Below are 24,727 nucleotides of genomic sequence, written 5' to 3' on the forward strand. Positions count from 1 at the left end.
TGAATACTTGTACATCTGAGGTTTATGCAGGGATATTGTCATCAGAAGATTTTAAGTGATTTTTAAAAATCCAAGAGTTAAATAATCCAGAAGATGCACACATCAGTTTGCTACATCACAAGAGAAAATAAAGAATAATGCACTAAAATCTTCCTATTAGTAAGGCTCAAATGAACTATTTTGAGAGAGTATAGATAAGTAATTTATTAGATCAATTTAAGTATCCCATAGAGTTCTTTGTTCTGCTTTAAACGTTTCTTTTTCTTTAAAGACATAGAGATAAAGAATATAACTTTTGTCACATTTGGAAAAGTAGGTATTTAGCTTAAATAGTTTTCCATTAGCATTGAGGAAAAGCTGTGTATATTTATGAAAAAGCCAAAATACTATTTCCACAATAATAGACATTGCAATTTAAAAAATAGATTAGATTCAAAATCAGAGTGGAAATCTTACTACTTTAATATAAAAAGTATACAATGAGCCACACGGGGTGTTGGCATAAACATTAATCCCCTTTCAAATCTTGATAAAAAAATTGTATTTCTTAATAATATGTTAGGCAAGACTTGAAATTTTCTCTAAAAAAAGATCTTTGTTATTTTTTCATTGTTTTACCAATGTTGAACCTACCCTTTCGAAGACTCCCACTGTCAGTCCGAACTTCTTTGACCCTTGGATGCATTAGAGGAGACATTGGCATCATGGGAAGATGTCCCTGTACATTTCCCCCATTTCCTGTTTCAAAATTATTTGGGAATATAACCTGTAGAAAACAAAAACCCTCTGCTTTACACACAGATAAACCCACTGATCAAAACATAACAGAAAAAATGAGAAAGTCTTAACTTTTTTACTGTTTTATTTCCCTGTCCTTCACAAAATATACCAACTTGCATAAAGTGCTCAATAGTTAACGTTGTTAAAGATATGTAAAGAGTTCATCTCACTTAATCTTATAATATATCTAGTAAAGTTTACTGACCACTAGAAGTAAACCTATGAGGTAGGCACTGCTATTCTTCACTTATGGATGAGAAAATTGAGGCTCAAAAATGTGAAATCTGCCCAAGGACACACTACTACTAAATATTAGAGCGAGGGCTTCTAACCCAAATCCTTCTCTTTTAAGTTCATAGCTTTTTTTTCCATTCCCAATGGATTCCATAATGGAAATATTGATGAATACTGAAGATTGCCCAATTAATCACTGTCTGCTGCAAAAGACCAAAGAAGCATGGAAGAGAGGCTTTAAGAAATCATCTTTTCAGTTCTTCCTAGTCTTAAATAGTTCTTTCAGTTGTTTGAGATTAGGGGAAAACTCAAGAAGATTAATGAAGTATAAGGAGACACAGAAAAGCAAAGAAGGATGTATAGACAAGAGTTAAAAAAGAATAACACAGAGGTGAAGGGAAAAAACTCAATTTCTCATGATACTAAACTGTTAAATGTGCAATTTGTGTGCATTAGGCAGAAGCTTTTGATCTTTTTATTGTAAATACTACTAATTAAAAGTGTTTAATTCTTTATATGGATATTTAAAAAATTAAAAATGATGGGATTAATGGTTTCTTAGATCTGATACTGAAAGCACAAGCAACAAAAGAATAGATAAACTGGATATCATCAAAATTTAAAACTTTTGTGTTTCAAAGGTCATCATCAGGAAAGTAAAAAGACAACCCATGGAATGGGAGAAAAGTTTTACCAATCATATATCGGATAAAGGAGTGTATCTAAAATATATAAAGAACCCTATAACTCAATAATAAAAAGACAACCCAAATAAAAAATGGGCAAAGGATCTGAATAGATATTTCTCCAAAGATGATAAAGAAATGGCCAATAAGCACATGAAATGATGTTGAACATCATTAGCCATCAGGGAAATGCAAAAAAAACCCCACAGTGAGATACTACTTCATGCCTACTAGGATGGCTAGAATCAGGAAGACAGATAATAAGCACTGGAGAGGATGTGGAGATATTAGAATCTTTATACACTGATGGTGGGAATGTTAAGTGGTGCAGCCACTTTGGAAAACAGTCTGACAGTTCCTCAAAAGCTTAAAGAGAGTTACTATATGGCCCAGCAATTCCACTGCTAGCCATATACTCAAGAAAAATGAAAACATATGTCCACACAAAAACTTGTTCATGAATGTTCATAGCAGCATTATTCATAATAGTCAAAAGGTGGAAACAACCCAAGTTTATCCATTGATAAATGAATAAACAAACTGGTATATACATACAATGGGATATTAGTAAGCCGTAAAAAGGAATGAAGTGCTGATACATACAACAACATGGATGAACCTAAAATCATTATGCTAATAAAAGAAGTCAGTTATACTCAGCCATAAAAAGAAATGAAATTGAGTTATTTGCAGTGAGGTGGATGGACCTAGAGTCTGTCATACAGAGTGAACTAAGTCAGAAAGAGAAAAACAAAATACCATATGCTAACACGTATATATGGAATCTAAAAAAAAAAAAGGTTCTGAAGAACCTAGGGGCAGGACAGGAATAAAGACGCAGATGTAGAGAATGGACTTGAGGACACGGGGAGGGGGAAGGGTAAGCTGGGACGAAGTGAGAGAGTGGCATGGACATATATACACTACCAAATGTAAAATAGATAGCTAGTGGGAAGCAGCCGCATAGCACAGGGAGATCAGCTCAGTGCTTTGTGACCACCTAGAGGGGTGGGATAAGGAGGGTGGGAGGGAGACGCAAGAGGGAGGAGATATGGGGATATATGTATAGCTGATTCACTTTGTTATAAAGTAGAAACTAACACACCATTGTAAAGCAATTATACTCCAATAAAGATGTTTAAAAAAAAAAAAAAAGAAGTCAGTTAAAAAGGACCACATATTGTATGATTCCATTTACATGAAATGTCCAGAATAGGGAAATCAATAGAGATGGAAAGTAGATTACTTGGTTGCTTAGGGGCTAGGTCAAGAAGATGGAGGTTAGGGAAGCGATACGTAAAGTTTCTTGTTGAGGTGGTGTGTTCCAAAAGTGACTGTGGTGATGATTGCACATACCTATGAATATACTAAAAACCACTGAATTGTATACTTATGGGTGAATTGTATGGTATGGGAATCACGTCTCAATAAAGCTGCTTTCATAAAATGATGGGATTATTAGCCTTGCCCTAACTCACTTCTTCACAGGTAGGAACTCTGTTTGCAGAAGCCTGGAGAGCCTCCCACAGCGCAGAATCATGACTCCATGCTAAACTTTCCAAAATCTGTTCTTCAATGCTGTTCAGGTGTTTCACCATGTCCCTGGAGAGTCCCTCCTCTGAGCGGATCACCACCTCAATAACCTGGAGAAGAGAAAACTGAGAAAGTCATGTGGTCTCAAGTAGTCAGTTCTAGACTAGGCTTACATGTATGGGTAGCTCTGCTGTTATTAATGACACAGAACCAAGAGTACCTTTGAACCATAATTCTATGGCTTATTAATATATTTTTAATTTATAAAGAAGTTTTTAAGATCTTCAAAATACTTTCACATACATTTCTGGTTTTCATGTTTTATTTTATACACAGAAAACAGAGGCAATGATAGGTGAAAGTGGTCAACAGCCCAATAGTGGTAGAAGTCAGGTCTTGGGTTCCCAGTCCAGTGCTATTTTGAATTCACTGCCCCTTCTCAGACTATTCCTCCCAACAGCTCAAAAGAAAGAATGAATATCATATTTAAAAGGAACTTTGCTTATATACACTATAGTTCCATTTTAATAAGAGTAAATATCTAGAGCAAAGTCTGTAAGCATATATATAAAAATATTAATAGTGATTATTATTTGTAATTAGGATTATAATGTATGACTTTAATATCTACATTTGTGTGTATTTTCTGTTTTTCTTCAAGGAGTATATATTATTTATGTGGTATTTAACTTCGTGAATGAAAAAAGGATGTTACAAATAAAAATGAATTGTTATTAGGTGAGGGCAAAAACTAAACTTTTTCCTCAGATAAAACTACATATATTTCCTAATGGAAAATTGGAAACACATACATAAACATTAAAGTAAATATAGAGAAGCAATTTTCCTTACAAAACTAAAAAGAATTTAAATTCCACTCAGTCAACAATTAAAATGGATAGGGTTTTCAGTGATCTGCATTTCTGTAACTTTAGGTATATTTAGGTATAAAAATTTAACTCATCAAACTAACTTTTCTATAATCCATAATTTGCAAGTAACACAGATGACAAAATATTAACTAAATTATGCCAACCAGTATAATAATAGCATCAGTCTTAAATTCAGACATCAGGTAACATTAAATGTTACTGCAGCTGTGACCTCTGTGTTTTGTAAGAAAAAGGTTCTAGCAGGTAAAAAAGGGTAAGTAAGTAAGATTCATCCACAACGAATTAGCTCAAATTTGGGGAAGGAGCACCATCTGTTATTACAGCCTCATTAGCTAGACCATGACCACAATTAATTTTAGACCTTTTCTTTCTCCTGAGAGAAAGAGTTTTTGTTCTTCATCATACATCTATTTAACAGGATTATGATTTTCATTCATAATATGGAAATTCAAACTTAACTATTTAGTTCCTGGCCACATTTGCAAGTCAGTGATGGAAAAACTGAAGCTGTGAGATTGGCTTAATTTACTGATTCCCTCTCTTCCTCTCCCTTTTGTCCTTGATTCCACCCTAAAAGGAATGCTTTCACAATACCTCTGGAAATATTTTCCAGACATCACTACAGCTCACTTCTTCAGCATTAAGACAAACAGAATGTTTACCTGAGGCACACCATAACAGAACTTTGCTCTCATCTCACCTTATAAAAATAAAATGGTCGCAGATTAAGAACTTGAATAATCCAGGGAAAAGTACGAGGTGAGCTATAGGCAAAGAGCACAATTTCCAAACAACAGGCCATCAAGGAATGATGAAATATATCCTGCTCTAAAAGAACCTTGGGGAAGAGAAAGACCACAGTTTAATAAATTTCTCAGCAATTTTAGCCTCTGCCATTATATAAAGAAGACTATAGAAACAAGAAAAAAACTTATATCTTATATAAGTTATAAACCACAACTTATATAAGTGCACATTATATTATACTAGATTACCAGAGATAAAAATCTGAGTTCTTAAACTGATAATTTTCTTATAAGATATAATCTTGCTCAGTGATAGATGTTAAATTCAAATGAGGCATAAACAACAATCTACTTTGAAACTGGAGTAAATAATAAAATAATTAATATTCCTGCCAAGAGAAAAGCATAAGAATTGGGCTCCTTTATTTAAATGACAGTTTTATGTCAACTGTTTTGTCAACATGAGGGCAGTGTTTATTCATCAAAACACTAAAATCAAAGGTGTAGTGTATCACAGTTAAGATTTTTAGAAGTTCAGAGAAAGAAATATTTTACTAAGATAAAGTCCTGGGACTTCCCTGGCAGTCCAGTGGTTAAGACTCCATGCTTCCACTGCAGGGGGCATGGATTCGATCTCTGGTCAGGGAACTAAGATCCCGATGCCACGGGGCGTGGCAAAAAAAAAAAAAAAAAGAAAAAGATAAAGTCCTATTTCGCCACTGAGTTTAAAATTTAACATAAGTTTTCAGTTCTATAAATGGTGTTTGTTGCCATCCTTCTTTCAAATACCATTCCAAATCAACAAAGAGAATAAGCAATAGAAAATATCTTGGATAGAACAAGGAGTTAACTGTAACCACAAACCATATATGAAAACTGAAACTGGATGAAAGGATGACAAATTACTCAGCAGAAAGTAGGATAGTCAAACATAAGGGCCTGAAGAGAGACACTTAAAACAAATGAATCTGCTCCACTCAACTTGGGAAAAACACAGCAACTGAAGGCACAGGCAGAATGGAAAGTAGAGGTTAGGCAGGGGCTGACATGGATGGGTGATTTTTAAGTTTATGGTAGTTAGAAGTCCTCAGGTCCCCACCCAACAACCACTCTAAGGAGTCAGATGATAGGTCTCTAGTCTATCCCAACAAGGATCTAGAGAATTATTCTCTACAGAAACTGAACTAGAGAGAATCAGAGCTTGAGAACACCAGGTATAGAAGAGACCGTGGTTTAAGGTGAAAGTCTGCAGACTGAATTGTGAGACCAAGTTTCCCTTCCTTGCTCTGCTCTGTAACACCAACAGCCAGGCAGATACTTTTCTAAAGAAACTGAAATATTCCAGAGAAGTCTTAAAGACACCAACAGCTGAGGGTCCCTATACTACATGATCACTTGAGGCTACTGGACTTTTATTCTCACTCTTGCACACAGAGCTTTGAGCCAAACTGTTTTGTCAACATAAGGGTTTATTAATGTCTCATTTTTAGTGACTCATTCAAAAAGTAGACATTTGAGGAAAGCCTCCAACTGAAAGACAAAGGTGTAATCCAACATTTGAGGAATAATCCAACATTTGAGGAAAGCCTCCAACTGAAAAACAAAGATCAAAACAAATGGAAAAGAAACTCAGAGGAAACAGAGACAATGCAGGCATCAGAAGAAAACCTCAAAGAAATCTAAATTAACCTCAAAAAATAAGTCTTAGAAATGAAAATATAGCTAAAATAAAAAATTCTTTAGAATTGGATGGTGAAAAATTGAGTAAATATCCTTAGAAGTAGAACAAAAAGACAAAGAAATAGAAAATAAGAGGATTAATCCAGAAGGTTCTTTATCTGAATCATAAAAGCTCCAGAAAGATAAAATTGTGGGCAATACATTATCTAAGAAATAATGCAATAAAATGACCCAGAACTGCAGGACATAAATTTCTAGGCTAAAAGAGCAACTCTGTAGGAATGCCCAACACATGAATGAAAAGACCCACGATTAAGGCACTCTACTATAAATTTCAGAACATTAGTGATAAAAGAATAACTAAGATTCCAGAAAGTAAAAACATGTCACATACCAATACAAAGAATTAGAATGCCACTGGATTTCTAATTAGCAATACTGGAATCTAGAAGATAATGGAGCAATGCCTTTTAAATCATAAAATTATACACAGACAACTATTAATCAAGTGTGAGTCTAAAATAAAGACATTCTGGACTTCCCTGGCAGTCCAGTGGTTAAGACTCCATGCTTCCAATGCAGGAGGTGTGGGTTCGATCCCTGGTCAGGGAACTAAGATCCCACATGTCGCGTGGTGTGGCCAAAAAATTAAAAAATAAAATAAAATAAAGACATTCATGCAGTTTTAAAAAAGACACTTAAGGCAAGGTAAGGTTTCCACGCTTTACTTGAGCCGATAAAATGTCTATACCACTGGATTGTGAAATTATGTATGTGTAAGTAATACCTAGAGCAACCAATAAAGAAAAAATCTATACAAAGATATACAGTCTAAAAATGTTCAAAGTGACCCACAGGAAGGTAGGAAAAAGAAAACAGAAAAACAAAACAGAAAACAAAGTATAAAATGGCAGACTTATGCCCTAACAAATCAATAATTTAATTTAATTTAATAGGTAAATTAAATTTACCTATTAAAACAAAAAGCCTGACACAGTAGATTAAAAAAAACATGACTCAACTATATGCTGCCTACAAGAAACTAATTTCAAAGGATGTTACAGGTAGATTGAAAGTAAAAGAATGGAAAAAGATATACAGGCATACCAGGTTCCAGACCGCTGCAATAAAGTGAATATGCAATAAAGCAAATATCGCAATAAAGTGAGTCACACAAAATTTTTTGGTTTCCCAATGCATATAAAAGTTATGCTTACACTATATTATAATCTATTAAGTGTGCAATAGCATTACATCTAAAAAAATAACTTAATTAAAAAGTACTTTCTTACTAAAAAATGCTGACCATCACCTGAGGCTTCGGTGGGTCGTAATCTTTTTGCAATAGTAAAGATCACTAATCACAGATCGCTATAACAAATACAATAGTAGTGAAAAAGTTTGCAATATTGCTACAATTAGCAAAATGTGACACAGAGAAATGAAGTGAGAAAATGCTGTTAGAAATATGGCACCAACAGACTTGATGCAGGGTTGCTGCAAACCTTTAATTTATTAAAAAGTCACTATTTGTGAAGCGCAAAAAAGTGAAGCACAATAAAACTAGGTATGCCTGTATAAACATCAGTCAGATGACTTCAGAACAAAGACAATTACCAGACTCAGAGAGGGATGTTCTGTCATGATAAAATGATTAATTCACCAAGAAGACATAGTAATCCTCAATGTCTATGCATCAAACAGCAGAGCTTCAAACTATATGAATTAAAAAAAAATCTGATAGAACTGAAAGGAGAAAGAGACAAATCCACAATTTTATTTGGAGACTTCAATACCTTTCTCTCCTCTCAATAACTGATAGAACTAAACAAAAAATTAGCAAGGATACAGAAGAATTCAACACCATTAACCAACAAGATAGAATTGACATTTACAGAACACTCCACCCAAACAACAGCACACATTCTTTTCAAGTGCCCAGAACATTTACCAAGAAAAACCATATCCTGGGTCATAAAATAAACCTCAACAAATATAAACAAAAAGAACTCATAAGACACAGCAACAGTCAACTCTACCCACCACCAGAGCCTCCCATCAAGCCTCTTAGATAGCCTCAACCACCAGAGGGCAGACAACAGAAGCAAGAAAAACTACAATCCTGCAGCCTGTGGACCAAAAACCACAGTTACAGAAAGACAGAGAAGATGAAAAGGCAGAGGGCTATGTACCAGATGAAGGAACAAGAAAAAAACCCAGAAAAACAACTAAATGAAGTGGAGATAGGCAACCTTCCAGAAAAAGAATTCAGAATAATGATAGTGAAGATGATCCAGGACCTCGGAATAAGAATGGAGGCAAAGATTGAGAAGATGCAAGAAATGATTAACAAAGACCTAGAAGAATTAAAGAACAAACAAACAGAGATGACCAATACAATAACTGAAATTAAAACTACACTAGAAGGAATCAATAGCAGAATAACTGAGGCAGAAGAACGGATAAGTGACCTGGAAGACAGAACGGTGGAATTCACTGCTGCGGAACAGACTAAAGAAAAAAGAATGAAAAGAAATGAAGACAGCCTAAGAGACCTCTGGGACAACATTAAACGCAACAACATTCGCATTATAGGGGTCCCAGAAGGAGAAGAGAGAGAGAAAGGACCAGAGAAAATATTTGAAGAGATTATAGTCGAAAACTTCCCTAACATGGGAAAGGAAATAGCCACCCAAGTCCAGGAAGCGCAGAGAGTCCCATACAGAATAAACCCAAGGAGAAACACGCCGAGACACATAGTAATCAAAGTGGCAAAAATTAAAGACAAAGAAAAATTACTGAAAGCAGCAAGGGAAAAACGACAAATAACATACAAGGGAACTCCCATAAGGTTAACAGCTGATTTCTCAGCAGAAACTCTGCAAGCCAGAAGGGAGTGGCATGATATACTTAAAGTGATGAAAGGGAAGAACCTACAACCAAGATTACTCTACCCAGCAAGGATCTCATTCAGATTCGATGGAGAAATCAAAAGCTTTACAGACAAGCAAAAGCTAAGAGAATTCAGCACCACCAAACCAGCTCTACAACAAATGCTAAAGGAACTTCTCTAAGTGGGAAACACAAGAGAAGAAAAGGACCTACAAAAACAAACCCAAAACAATTAAGAAAATGGTCATAGGAACATACATATCGATAATTACCTTAAACGTGAATGGATTAAATGCCCCAACCAAAAGACATAGACTGGCTGATTGGATACAAAAACAAGACCCATATATATGCTGTTTACAAGAGACCCACTTCAGACCTAGGGACACATACAGACTGAAAGTGAGGGGATGGAAAAAGATATTCCATGCAAATGGAAATCAAAAGAAAGCTGGAGTAGCTATACTCATATCAGATAAAATAGACTTTAAAATAAAGAATGTTACAAGAGACAAGGAAGGACACTACATAATGATCCAGGGATCAATCCAAGACGAAGATATAACAATTATAAATATATATGCACCCAACATAGGAGCACCTCAATACATAAGGCAACTGCTAACAGCTATAAAAGAGGAAATCGACAGTAACACAATAATAGTGGGGGACTTTAACACCTCACTTACACCAATGGACAGATCATCCAAAATGAAAATAAATAAGGAAACAGAAGCTTTAAATGACACAATAGACCAGATAGATTTAATTGATATATATAGGACATTCCATCCAAAAACGGCAGATTACACGTTCTTCTCAAGTGCGCACGGAACATTCTCCAGGATAGATCACATCTTGGGTCACAAATCAAGCCTCAGTAAATTTAAGAAAATTGAAATCATATCAAGCATCTTTTCTGACCACAACGCTATGAGATTAGAAATGAATTACAGGGAAAAAAACGTAAAAAAGACAAACACATGGAGGCTAAACAATACGTTACTAAATAACCAAGAGATCACTGAAAAAATCAAACAGGAAATAAAAAAATACCTAGAGACAAATGACAATGAAAACACGATGACCCAAAACCTATGGGATGCAGCAAAAGCAGTTCTAAGAGGGAAGTTTATAGCTATACAAGCCTACCTAAAGAAACAAGAAAAATCTCAAGTAAACAATCTAACCTTACACCTAAAGAAACTAGAGAAAGAAGAACAAACAAAACCCAAAGTTAGCAGAAGGAAAGAAATCATAAAGATCAGAGCAGAAATAAATGAAATAGAAACAAAGAAAACAATAGCAAAGATCAATAAAACTAAAAGTTGGTTCTTTGAGAAGATAAACAAAATTGATAAGCCATTAGCCAGACTCATCAAGAAAAAGAGGGAGAGGACTCAAATCAATAAAATCAGAAATGAAAAAGGAGAAGTTACAACAGACACCGCAGAAATACAAAACATTCTAAGAGACTACTACAAGCAACTTTATGCCAATAAAATGGACAACCTGGAAGAAATGGACAAATTCTTAGAAAGGTATAACCTTCCAAGACTGAATCAGGAAGAAACAGAAAATATGAACAGACCAATCACAAGTAATGAAATTGAAACTGTGATTAAAAGTCTTCCAACAAACAAAAGTCCAGGACCAGATGGCTTCACAGGTGAATTCTATCAAACATTTAGAGAAGAGCTAACACCCATCCTTCTCAAACTCTTCCAAAAAATTGCAGAGGAAGGAACACTCCCAAACTCATTCTATGAGGCCACCATCACCCTGATACCAAAACCAGACAAAGACACTACAAAAAAAGAAAATTACAGACCAATATCACTGATGAATATAGATGCAAAAATCCTCAACAAAATACTAGCAAACAGAATCCAACAACACATTAAAAGGATCATACACCACGATCAAGTGGGATTTATCCCAGGGATGCAAGGATTCTTCAATATACGCAAATCAATCAATGTGATACACCATATTAACAAATTAAAGAATAAAAACCATATGATCATCTCAATAGATGCAGAAAAAGCTTTTGACAAAATTCAACACCCATTTATGATAAAAACTCTCCAGAAAGTGGGCATAGAGGGAACCTACCTCAACATAATAAAGGCCATATGACAAACCCACAGCAAACATCATTCTCAATGGTGAAAAACTGAAAGCATTTCCTCTAAGATCAGGAACGAGACAAGGATGTCCACTCTCACCACTATTATTCAACATAGTTCTGGAAGTCCTAGCCACGGCAATCAGAGAAGAAAAAGAAATAAAAGGAATACAAATTGGAAAAGAAGAAGTAAAACTGTCACTGTTTGCGGATGACATGATACTATACATAGAGAATCCTAAAACTGCCACCAGAAAACTGCTAGAGCTAATTAATGAATATGGTAAAGTTGCAGGATACAAAATTAATGCACAGAAATCTCTTGCATTCCTATACACTAATGATGAAAAATCTGAAAGAGAAATTATGGAAACACTCCCATTTACCATTGCAACAAAAAGAATAAAATACCTAGGAATAAACCTACCTAGGGAGACAAAAGACCTGTATGCAGAAAACTATAAGACACTGATGAAAGAAATTAAAGATGATGCCAACAGATGGAGAGATATACCATGTTCTTGGATTGGAAGAATCAACATTGTGAAAATGAGTATACTACCCAAAGCAATCTACAGATTCAATGCAATCCCTATCAAATTACCAATGGCATTTTTTACGGAGCTAGAACAAATCATCTTAAAATTTGTATGGAGACACAAAAGACCCCGAATAGCCAAAGCAGTCTTGAGGCAAAAAAATGGAGCTGGAGGAATCAGACTCCCTGACTTCAGACTATACTACAAAGCTACAGTAATCAAGACAATATGGTACTGGCACAAAAACAGAAACATAGATCAATGGAACAAGATAGAAAGCCCAGAGATTAACCCACGCACCTATGGTCAACTAATCTATGACAAAGGAGGCAAAGATATACAATGGAGAAAAGACAGTCTCTTCAATAAGTGGTGCTGGGAAAACTGGACAGCTACATGTAAAAGAATGAAATTAGAATACTCCCTAACACCATACACAAAAATAAACTCAAAATGGATTAGAGAGCTAAATATAAGACTGGACACTATAAAACTCTTAGAGGAAAACATAGGAAGAACACTCTTTGACATAAATCACAGCAAGATCTTTTTTGATCCACCTCCTAGAGTAATGGAAATAAAAACAAAAATAAACAAGTGGGACCTAATGAAACTTCAAAGCTTTTGCACAGCAAAGGAAACCATAAACAAGACGAAAAGACAACCCTCAGAATGGGAGAAAATATTTGCAAATGAATCAACGGACAAAGGATTAATCTCCAAAATATATAAACAGCTCATTCAGCTCAATATCAAAGAAACAAACACCCCAATCGAAAAATAGGCAGAAGACCTAAATAGACATTTCTCCAAAGAAGACATACAGATGGCCACGAAGCACATGAAAAGATGCTCAACATCACTAATTATTAGAGAAATGCAAATCAAAACTACAATGAGGTATCACCTCACTCCTGTTAGAATGGGCATCATCAGAAAATCTACAAACAACAAATGCTGGAGAGGGTGTGGAGAAAAGGGAACCCTCTTGCACTGTTGGTGGGAATGTAAATTGATACAGCCACTATGGAGAACAATATGGAGGTTCCTTAAAAAACTAAAAATAGAATTACCATATGACCCAGCAATCCCACTACTGGGCATATACCCAGAGAAAACCGTAATTCAAAAGGACACATGCACCCGAATGTTCATTGCAGCACTATTTACAATAGCCAGGTCATGGAAGCAACCTAAATGCCCATCAACAGACGAATGGATAAAGAAGTTGTGGTACATATATACAATGGAATATTACTCAGCCATAAAAAGGAACGAAATTGAGTCATTTGTTGAGACGTGGATGGATCTAGAGACTGTCATACAGAGTGAAGTAAGTCAGAAAGAGAAAAACAAATATCGTATATTAATGCATGTATGTGGAACCTAGAAAAATGGTACATATGAGCCAGTTTGCAGGGCAGAAGTTGAGACACAGATGTAGAGAATGGACATATGGACACCAAGGGGGGAAAACTGCGGTGGGATGGGGATGGTGGTGTGCTGAATTGGGCGTTTGGGATTGACATGTATACACTGATGTGTATAAAACTGATGCCTGGGCTTCCCTGGTGGCGCAGTGGTTGAGAATCTGCCTGCTAATGCAGGGGACACGGGTTCGAGCCCTGGTCTGGGAAGATCCCACATGCCACGGAGCAGCTGGGCCCGTGAGCCACAATTGCTGAGCCTGCGCGTCTGGAGCCTGTGCCCCGCGACGGGAGGGGCCGCGATAGAGAAAGGCCCGCGCATCGCGATGAAGAGCGGTCCCCGCACCGCGATGAAGAGTGGCCCCCGCTTGCCGCAACTGGAGAAAGCCCTCTCACGAACCAAAGACCCAACACAGCCAAAAATAAATAAATAAATAAATAAATAAAAAAAAAACAAAAAAAACAAAAAAAAAAACTGATGCCTAATAAGAACCTGCAGTATAAAAAAACAAACAAAACAACTAATACTAAACTTTCATTGGGTTATTTGTATGGAAATATGTTAATATAAATGTTTCAGACATTACATGAAATTTCTAAAAATCTTATATTTGTATGGAAATATGTTAATATAAATGTTTCAGACATTACATGAAATTTCAAAAAAAAAAAAAAAAGAACTCATAGGAGTGTATTATAAAAGTTTAGATATGGAAAACAAATTAGTGGCTAAAGAGACTGAGTGTCACTTAAAAAGGGGTAGTATGAGGGAGATCTTTGTGGCGACAGAACAGTTCTGTATCTTGATTTTGGTGGTGGTTACCTAATCTACACATGTGATATAAGGGTAAAGAGCAAGACACATACATTGTTCTAATGTCAATTTTCTAGTTTTGATATACTATGTAAAATGTAACCACTGGGGGCAAATGGATATATGGGATCCCTCTGTACTACTTTTGCAACTTTCTGTGAATCTATAATTATTTCAAAATAAAAAGTTGAAAATTTACTTCTTTCTCCGGAAGCTATGGGAGCATATGCTCTATCAAGTATTAGTAAATCATGAAAAAGAAAGATGTGGCATACAGGAAAAATGGGGAACCAACACAGAAAAAAACTTCCAGGGTGCAAACACAGAGAAATTTTATTACACTAGTTAAGCAGCACCTCCAAACATCAACTTTTCTTACTGGAATTGAAGGTCAGAAGGCTCCAAGAGTGACAAGAGAGAGGAGGAGGAGGAAACAAAGACCATATGATAAGTCTGACTTCTTAGAAAAATTCCTTTACATAGCTATTGGAGAGAGTGATCAGACTTGATCAAATGTCCAAAGAAAATGAAGCAATAAAAAAAAAAAAGCCATCAACATTTTATTCCTCAAAACTCCCTGAGCGGTATGGCTAGATATCTTAATTATCAGTTGGTTTAATAGTTGGAGGACTTCATTATTAGCTAGCTAGGAATGAAGGACAAAAAAACCGACCAAAGGGAAAGGATAATGATGGTGCATCAAAGAAAAATTTTACAAATTTCACATTTCTGCCTAGAGGTGGCTAGCACTGGGTGTGCCAAAGACAACTAAGGCCAATTCATATGTCATCATGGGTAAGTTTGCCATTAACTGCTGAGCCCCACAATGAACTACAGAGGCTCTCAACACATTGCTTCCAGGCTTAGGTTCTGTAGACCTTGCCAGTGGCTGGGAGAGTGAATTTACTTACTGACATGTCCATTCCATGAAGTCTTCGTGTCTCCTGAACCATTACAGTCTCTAATATTTTATAATACAAAATTTCTGCAAGCTTTAGTCTGTTTACAGCAAAATCTATGGGGGGAAACAAGGGGAAAACATGTGCTAAATAAATGTAGCTGTTAAGAACTAAAGAACAAAACTTATATAAGCTACAATCAGATATATTAAAAATTGCAGGGAAAGAAAAAACTTGAGTTTCTATTTTTCTTGGAACAATCTATCTACTTTCAATGCTTTATCAGTTTCAGTTTTGTCTTCTTACCTATGTGAGATCCTGGCTGTTCATCTGTTGATTGGGTATAGTGTTGGCAGAAAGTCTCTCCTATTACTTTCACTGTTTTCATAATGTTTTCCATAGGATTACGCATACAAGATCTAAAAAATACAAAAGGAACCTAATTAACAGAAAAAAAATTCCAGAGTACCAACATTTCTTCAGTCAAGAATTAGTCTAGTTTTTAGTGACCGAAGTTCTATTCTCAGGTGTAAACCTAGATATGTAAACACAGCATATTTCAAACCAGTCTACAGCCTTTAAATATAATCATTTGGCATATTGTTTTGGAATTTCAACATTAGGGGAGTCAATGTTATCTCTATTATGCTTCCATTTATATGAAATTCTAGAAAGGCAAAATTCTAAGGACAGAAAACATATCAGTGGTTTCCAGAGGCTGGGGATGGCATAGGGATTGACTACAAAGGGGCATAAATTTGGGGGGACTGTTCTATGTTTTGATCATGGTGGTGATGGTTATACAACTGTATACATTTGTCAAATCTCATACAACTGTACAGTAAAAAGGATGACTCTTGTATATAAATTATACTTCAATAAACCTGATTTAAGAAAGATTTCTTCATCTGATTTAAGAAAAATGATAGACAGTGTTTATGTATATATTGTGCTGGAACAATAAACTGCATTTAGTTCTTATCAAAGCCAAAAGAATAACAAGTAAAAAAAATGTAGCATTAAAAAGCAAGATGGACTTCCCTGGTGGCACAGTGGTTAAGAATCTGCCTGCCAATGCAAGGGACACGGGTTCGATCCCTGGTCTGGGAAGATCCACATGCTGCAGAGCAACTAAGCCCGTGTGCCACAACTACTGAGCCTGCGCTCTAGAGCCCGCACGCTGCAACTACTGAGCCCACGCACTGCAACTACTGAAGCACTAGCGCTCTAGGGTGCACATGCTGCAACTACTGAGCCCGAGTGCTGCAACTACTGAACACCGTGCGCCTAGAGCCTGTGCTCTACAACAAGAGAAGCCACCGCAATGAGAAGCCCGCATACCATGACAAAGAGTAGCCCCCGCTTGCAGCAGTGAAGACCGAACGCAGCCAAAAATTAAAAAAAATAAAAAAGGACTTCCCTGGTGACACAGTGGTTAAGGATCCGCCTGCCAATGCAGGGGACATGGGTTTGAGCCCTGGTCCAGGAAGATCCCACATGCCGCGGATCAACTAAGCCCGTGCGCCATAACTACTGAGCCTGCACTGTAGAGCCTGCAAGCCGCAACTACTGAAGCCCACGTGCGTAGAGCCCATGCTCCACAGCAAGAGAAGCCACCGCAATGAGAAGCCCATGCACTGCAACGAAGAGTAGCCCCTAATCACCGGAACCGGAGAAAGCCCACACGCAGCAATGAAGACCCAACGCAGCCAAAAATAAATAAATTAAAAAAAAAAAAAAAAAGAAAGACATTTGGCAAGAAGCAATTAATCCTGTTAATTATTAACTCTGTTAACTTTCTATCAATAAAACACAGAATACAGGTCTTAATTCAGAAATGACAAACAAATCCAAGACTGTGAGAAACAATGTGATTTGCCCAAAGCCAAATAACTAGTGCAGGGTTCAGAATTCCCAGTCCCATGTTCAAAAAGACCAGCATCATGTGCCATGTAGCATACATGGCAAAAACATTTTATGTTCTTATCCAGTTCTTCTAATGCAAAGCTGTGCCTCTTGAGTTATATTTTCTTCCAACTAGGTTGTCTTTTAAAAATTTTATTATGTGGTAAAAACACGTAACAAATTTACCCTCTTAATTTTTAAGTGTACATTATTGTCAGCTATGTGCATGTTATTGTATAGTGATCTCTAGAACTTTCTCATCTTGCATAAATGAAACTCTATACCCATCGAACAACAACTCCCTGTTTCCCCCCTCCCCCATCCCCTGGCAACCACCATGCTACTTTCTGTTTCTATCAGTCTTATTACTTTAGATACCTCATATAAGTGGAATCATGCAGTATTTGTCTTTTTGTGATTGGCTTATTTCACTCAGTATAATGTCTTCAAGATTCATCCATATTATAGCATATGACAAGATTTCCTTCTTTTTAAGGCTGAGTAATATTCTGTTGTACATACCACATTTTCTTTATTCATTCATTCATCAGTGGACATTTAGGTTGGTTCTATATCTTGGCTCTTACGGGTAATGCTTCAATAAACTTGGGTGTGCAGATATCTCTTTGAGATCCTGTTTTCAACTCTTTGGGATATATACCCAGAAGTGGGATTGCTAGGTCATAAAAATTCTATTTTTAATTATTTGAGAGATCTCCATACTGTTTCCCATATCAGCTACACCATTTATAATCCCACCAGTGGAGTGCCAATTCTGATACTCACCAACACATTTGTTATTTTCTGTTTTTTTTGATATTGGCCATCCTAACGGGTGATATCTCATTGTGGTTTTAATTTGCATTTACCTGATGAATAGTAATGTTGAGAATTTTTTCACATGCTTATTGGCTATTTGTATGTCTTCTTTGGAGAAATGTCTATTTAAGTCTTTTGCCCCTTTTTCAAATCAGGTGTTTGTTGTTTTTTTGTTTTGTTTTGTTTTTTGTTGTTTGAGTTGTAGGAGTTCTTATATACTCTGGCTATTAACCCCTTATCTATATATGGTTTGCAATTACTTTCTTCTATTCTAGTAGGTTGCCTTTTCATCTTATTATTTTCGATGCTGTACAGAAGTATTTAAGTGGGATATAGTCCCATTTTTCTATTTTTGCTTTTGTTACCTATACTTTTGATGTCACATCCAAGAAATCACTGCCCATTTCAGTGTCATAAAGCTTTTCACCTATGTTTTCTTCTAGTTGTACAGTTTCAGGTCTCATGCTTATTAGGTTTTTAACAAATTTTGAGTTAACTTTTGTATATGGTGTAAGATAAAAGTCCATCTTCATTCTTTCGCATGTGGATATCTCAAAGAGATATTTGCATACCCAAGTTCACTGCAGCATTACTCACAACAGCCAAGATGTGGAAGCAACCTATATGTCCACTGATGAATGAATGGATAAAGGAAGTGTGGTATGTATATATATACAATGGAATATTATTCAGGCTTAAAAAGAAGGAAATCCTGTCATATGCTACAGCATGGATGACCCTTAAAGATATGATACTAAGTGAATTAAGCCAAACACAAACAAATACTGCATGATTCCACCTATAACAGGTATCTAAAGTATCTTTTGTATATGGTGTAAGATAAGAGTCCATCTTCATGCTTTTGCCTGTGGATATCTGGCTTTCCCCATAATGTAGTCTTGGCACCCTTGTCAAAGATCATTTAATGATATACGTGAACATTTATTTTGGGACTCTAGTCTATTCCATGTCTAGTCTACATGTCTGTCTTTATGCCAATACCATACAGTTTTGCTTACTGTAGCTTTGGAATGTGTTTTGAAATCAGAAATGTGAGGCCTCCAGCTTTTTACTTCTTTCTCAAGATTATTTTGGCTATTAAAAGTCCTTCAAAATTCCTTATGAATTTTAGATTTTTTTTTTTTTCTATTTCTGTAAAAATGCCATTGGGATTTTGATAGGGACTGCTATCTTGGTGGTATACAGGGACTTTCACTTGGGGAGGTTTCTATGACTTTTTACTCATCTGCCTACTCACTCCATTTGTTTCTCTCCACATCTGGGGTATTAATGAGTATTTTCAAGATCCTATCAATAGGACTTCCCTGGTGGCGCAGTGGTTAAGAATCTGCCTGCCAATGCAGGGGACATGGGTTCGAGCCCTGGTCCGGGAAGATCCCACATGCCATGGAGCAACTAAGCCCGTGCATTACAACTACTGAGCCCGTGTGCCACAACTACTGAAGCCTGCGCACCTAGAGCCCACACTCTGCAACAAAAGAAGCCACCGCAATGAGAAGCCTGTGCACCGCAATGAAGAGTAGCCCCCGCTTGCCACAATTAGAGAAAGCCCACGTGCAGCAACAAAGACCCAACACAACCAAAAATAATAAATAAATAAATAAATAAATAAATAAATAAATAAAAAAGTCCCATCAACATACCCTTTTCCCCCAGTAACGCTTCTTGGGGATGGGCATACCAGAAGCATCCATTTCCTTTCCTGACCACCACTTTGGAAAATTATAGCATGAAATCATATCCCTCTCTTCATTTGGTTTCTGCTGATAGATAGTTTGCTGATTTTTACTATTCTGTTATTTCATTAGGTATTAGGAAATAAGGTTCTCTAATCTGGCCTGACTTTATCATCTTTACTACGAAATATGCTTCTTTTTCTTAGACAATTACATAAAATTCCATTTCCAGCTGTATCATCAATATGTAACCAGTCTCCCATTTGATGGCCATTTATATTGAACCCATTTAAAATCAATGTAAAAAGAAAAACAGTAATGCATAAATTAGGGGTGTTACCAGAATGGAATGTTGGAGCTAAATAACCTTTAAGATGCATTTAACCTTGAAAGTCTATAGTAATATGAAATAAAATTTATATATAATTTTTAATAGGTACTTCTATCTGATTTTAGGTCAACATACTTTGTGATTGAAATGGTACAGTAAAACTTGCCAGATGTATACCCACTATCTCCAGAATTTGGAAGTACTGAAAACAGAATGGAATACAGAATCTAATTTAAAAGAGACATTTGGAAAAATACTAGTATTGTACTCACTCAAAAATGTTTACAAGTTGTTCACTTGGTGCATTTTTCAGTCCGGCCACAATACTCTGTAACCTGCTCACACTTTGGGTGGCTGACGCAACAGGAGTAATGACTGCTTCTTTTTCTCTTAAATATCGTCGTCCTGTCAGTGGTGTAGAAGGTGCAAATGATGTTTTCTGTCAGAAAAGAAAATTATATGAGATTAAAAAGCTACCTTCTTCCCCATTATGTGCTTAATTCAGTACATATACCATCTTCTCTATTCATGTTTAGTAGGTTACTTTTTCCCCCTCTTCTGGTTACCCACCAAATTTTTAGCAATATTATGCTAATAACATCCTACCTTTAAATAACACTTTCCCAAAGTGCTTTCTATCCATAATCTCATTTTATCTTCATAACATTCATTTGAAATATAACAGGCACATTTTCATTTTACATATGAGGAAATAGGCACAGAGAAGTTAAAAAACTTGTTTAAGCTGACAAAGGTAATGGCAGAGCTGGGACTAAAACTTAGGTTTCTATCTTCTGGACCAGTGAATTTTCCATTAGACCTCATCTTCCAACCCACCTAACACATAAATACAGAATTAAGCCGTGGCTATTAACAATCAAATCCAGAGTTATATGGCTGAAGTTTGGGAAGAGCACATAGTTCGTCATGGGTAGGAAAGCAAACTAAATTTTAAAGCAAGAGAAGAGTGGCTAAAGTGATGCAAAGAAAAAATAGGAAGAAAGCATAAATCTTTCTTCATATCCAAAGACACATACTCTACTGAAAACCCAGGCATTCTGGGAAAATATCCAAATATGAAAAATTGCAAGAAATGAGGTAAAAATACTAAATGCCATAGTTTTGAAAAATACCTTTTAAGGCTTTCATGGGAAATATGAATTAGTAGAAGAAACTCAAGATTTAACTTGAAAGATGCTTTTGCTGTTAGTAGAATCACACACACAGAGAAAAAGATCATTCAAGACTGAGGCCAGGCTAGGTTAATTACTTTTTCAAAGTGTTGTTGAAGGTTACACTCCACATTAGCCTGTGCTGTCAGTTTCCCTAATGGGGCATCACCAGTGAACTTTCGAGGAGTTCCAATTTCCTCTTCTGCATCTGCTCCCAAAAAGATCCTCTCATCAAAGTCACCAACAGTTAAAACATATTCTTCATACTCCTTGTTCACTGCTTTGCTGAAAAGAGAATTATTTTAAGCTGCTAGAATAAAACTAAGTTACACAATGGATTTATCTTGACTTGATAGATTTTGACTCCACAGACTAGAAAAGCTCATGACTTTCTAGTTTTTATTAACTTTGCCCATCTAACAATATCAGAGGTTTCTATCAGATCACAGACATTCTTCACATTCACATACATGGCAATAAATTACTTTGAAAGGTGAGTGAAAAGAATATACACTTAATCTGGAAACTAGTTGAACCTAATTAAGACCTGATCATTGAGGAAACAACTGTGTGTGGCCTTGAAATATAAGCACATTCTGAATTTGCCAATATTTGATTAATGAAAGAATGTAAAGTCAAATACAGAAGTCATTGGGTCTGTTTATGAGTTTCTCAGGAGAGCAGCTGTTTTAAGAGCCAATGGGATCTTAAAATAAATGTACGTAAAGACAGCAAGGCTTAGTGATAACACCTACTCAATGCCACCAAAACAGAAGGAACTTGAATTTGGAGCAGTTACCTTCATACAACATTTCACTTAACAAAGTGCAACAAATCATATTGTCAGCTTATGATATGCCAGATACCATCAGTGCTAGACACTTACCTATTATCAGTAAAACTAGAAAGGTCCAGAAGGCATTCTCCCTTTAAAATCTGGGGGAAAAAAGCCATTTTGTGACTTCATGTAAGTAAGCATATTAACATACACACAAAAATACTACATTTATCTAAATTTTCACATTGGTAGTTATTATAAATAACACACACACACAAAATAGAATTACTAAATATTTCTTTCAGACCTGTAAATCCTATTTAGTATGCAAATAAAATATTAAAAAACATTTAAAGTCAAGTTTTGAAAATACTTTGTAGTCTATAGCAGTGGTTTCCAAATTTTAGTGACATAACAATCATGTAGGGGAACTTGTTAAAAATGCAGACTGACAGACCTCAAGGTCTGAACTAAGGCAGCAGTTTTAACAAATTCCTCAAGTGATTCTCATGAAAACTGTCCAATTTTAAACACTGGTCTATGGAAAATGGAAACTAACAGTTACTGAATGATAATGTATGTCAGGCAAGCAAAAGATTTGAAAGGAATATAGGTACTGTTACTGGTGACAGAGGAAAACTACACTGTTAGCAATACTTTCTGTGTATCCACACTATACTTAGATTACTACGTAACAAGGGTTGCAAACTCAGATGATTTCAGGGGTCAGGGATCAACATACATAAATGAAAAGGGCAGAAAGCACACTTCCCTTCCCAAAAGAGGTGGCCAAAAGAGGTGGCCATCATTTAGCTTGACAACAGTTACCATGTAGAAATTGCAAACCAGTATTGCCATAGCTTCTGATTTTAAAAAAATTTTCATACAAAAGATCTTTATGTGTAAGTTAAAAATTGAACAAAATAAAAATGAAATAAAAAATTAAAACACCCTAAACAGGCCAAATAAAGCATCTGGCCCATGGGCAGGAGAACCACTGTCCAAACCAGGATACTTTTGGAGTGAAATAAGACATTATAATAATTATGCCAAGACAACAGCCAAAACCCAGATAATTCAGGCAAACCAAGATGAATGGTCATCATAGCCAGGGGCCACTAGTGCCTTGCTTCGGGAAAGCACAATAGACATAATCCTTGAGTTCCTTTAAAAGTTTATTTTGCTGGAGATTAAAGTTCTACAAAGAGATATTTTACATAGACATACATATACACACAAAAATATATACTGTGTATATATACACATAAATAAATACTTGTTTGTTTGCTGAAAGATAAGACTAAATACAAAAGGATGTCCAAGAGGGACTTCCCTGGCAGTCCAGTGGTTAAGAATCCCCCTTCCAATGCAGGGGTTTCGATCCCTGGTCGGGGAACTAAGATCCCACATGCCGTGGGGCAACTAAGCCTGTGCGCCACAACTACTGAGCACACGGGCGACAACTACAGAGCCGATGCACTCTGGAGCCCATGCACCACAACTGGAGAGAAGCCCGCGCGCCGCAGTGGAGGATCCCTCATGCCGCAACTGAGACCCAAGGCTGGAGATTGGTTCAAGATGGCAGAGTAGAAGGACGTGCTCTCACTCCCTCTTGCGAGAGCAGCGGAATGACAACTAACTGCTGAACAATCATCAACAGGAAGACACTGGAACTCACCAAAAAAGATACCTCACATCCAAAGACAAAGGAGAAGCCACAGTGAAACGGTAGGAGGGGTAAAATCACAATAAAATCAAATCCCATAACTGCTGGGTGGGTGACTCACAAACTGGAGAACACTTATACCACAGAAGTCCACCCACTGGAGTGAAGGTTTTGAGCGCAATGTCAGGCTTCCCAACCTGGGGGTCCAGCAACGGGAAGAATTCCTAGAGAATCAGACTTTGAAGGCTAGCAGGATTTGACTGCAGGACTTTGACAGGACTGTGGGAAACAGAGACTCCACTCTTGGAGGGCACACACAAAGTAGTGTGCATATCGGGACCCAGGGGAAGGAGCAGTGACCCCATAGGAGACTGAACCAGACCTACCTGCTAGTGTTAGAGGGTCTCCTGGAGAGGTGGGGGGGGTGGCTGTGTCTCACCGTGAGGACAAGGACACTGGCAAAAGAAGTTCTGGGAAGTACTCCTTGGCATGAGCACTCCCAGAGTCTGCCATTAGCCACACCAAAGAGGCCAGGTAGGCCCCAGTGTTGGGTCGCCTCAGGCTAAACAACTAACAGGGAGGGAACCCAGCCCCACCCATCAGCAGACAAGCGGATTAAAGTTTTACTGAGCTCTGCCCACCAGAGCAACAGCCAGCTCTACCCACCACCAGTCCCTCCCATCAGGAAACTTACACAAGCCTCGTAGATAGCCTCATCTACCAGAGGGCAGACAGCAGAAGCAAGAAGAACTACAATCCTGCAGCCTGTGGAACAAAAACCACATTCACAGAAAAATAGACAAGATGAAAAGGCAGAGGGCTATGTACCAGATGAAGGAACAAGATAAACTTCCAGAAAAACAGCTAAATGAAGTGGAGATAGGCAACCTTCCAGAAAAAGAATTCAGAATAATGATAGTGAAGATGATCCAGGACCTCGGAAAAAGAATGGAGGCAAAGATCGAGAAGATGCAAGAAATGCTAAACAAAGACCTAGAAGAATTAAAGAACAAACAAACAGAGGTGAACAATACAATAACTGAAATGAAAACTACACTAGAAGGAATCAATAGCAGAATAACTGAGGCAGAAGAACAGATAAGTGAAC

The 24,727-nt window shown here is 36.7% G+C and overlaps 1 protein-coding gene across 1 annotated transcript in view; it reads right to left on the bottom strand.

Annotated features, from left to right (window-relative positions):
* Positions 1-24,727, bottom strand: part of RBL1 (RB transcriptional corepressor like 1) — an 83,857-nt gene that overhangs the window by 39,115 nt on the left and 20,015 nt on the right. The window contains exons 7-14 of the mRNA XM_007193160.3: positions 22,062-22,111; positions 21,274-21,460; positions 20,276-20,442; positions 15,558-15,670; positions 15,264-15,367; positions 4,827-4,964; positions 3,179-3,343; positions 634-766 (exon numbers count right to left, since the gene is read on the bottom strand). Coding sequence (XP_007193222.3) covers positions 634-766; positions 3,179-3,343; positions 4,827-4,964; positions 15,264-15,367; positions 15,558-15,670; positions 20,276-20,442; positions 21,274-21,460; positions 22,062-22,111 — 1,057 coding nt within the window. The remainder of the gene's footprint in view (positions 1-633; positions 767-3,178; positions 3,344-4,826; positions 4,965-15,263; positions 15,368-15,557; positions 15,671-20,275; positions 20,443-21,273; positions 21,461-22,061; positions 22,112-24,727) is intronic.

This window comes from Balaenoptera acutorostrata, chromosome 15 (assembly GCF_949987535.1).
Source record: "Balaenoptera acutorostrata chromosome 15, mBalAcu1.1, whole genome shotgun sequence".
In the NCBI taxonomy this organism is placed as follows: Eukaryota; Metazoa; Chordata; class Mammalia; order Artiodactyla; family Balaenopteridae; genus Balaenoptera; species Balaenoptera acutorostrata.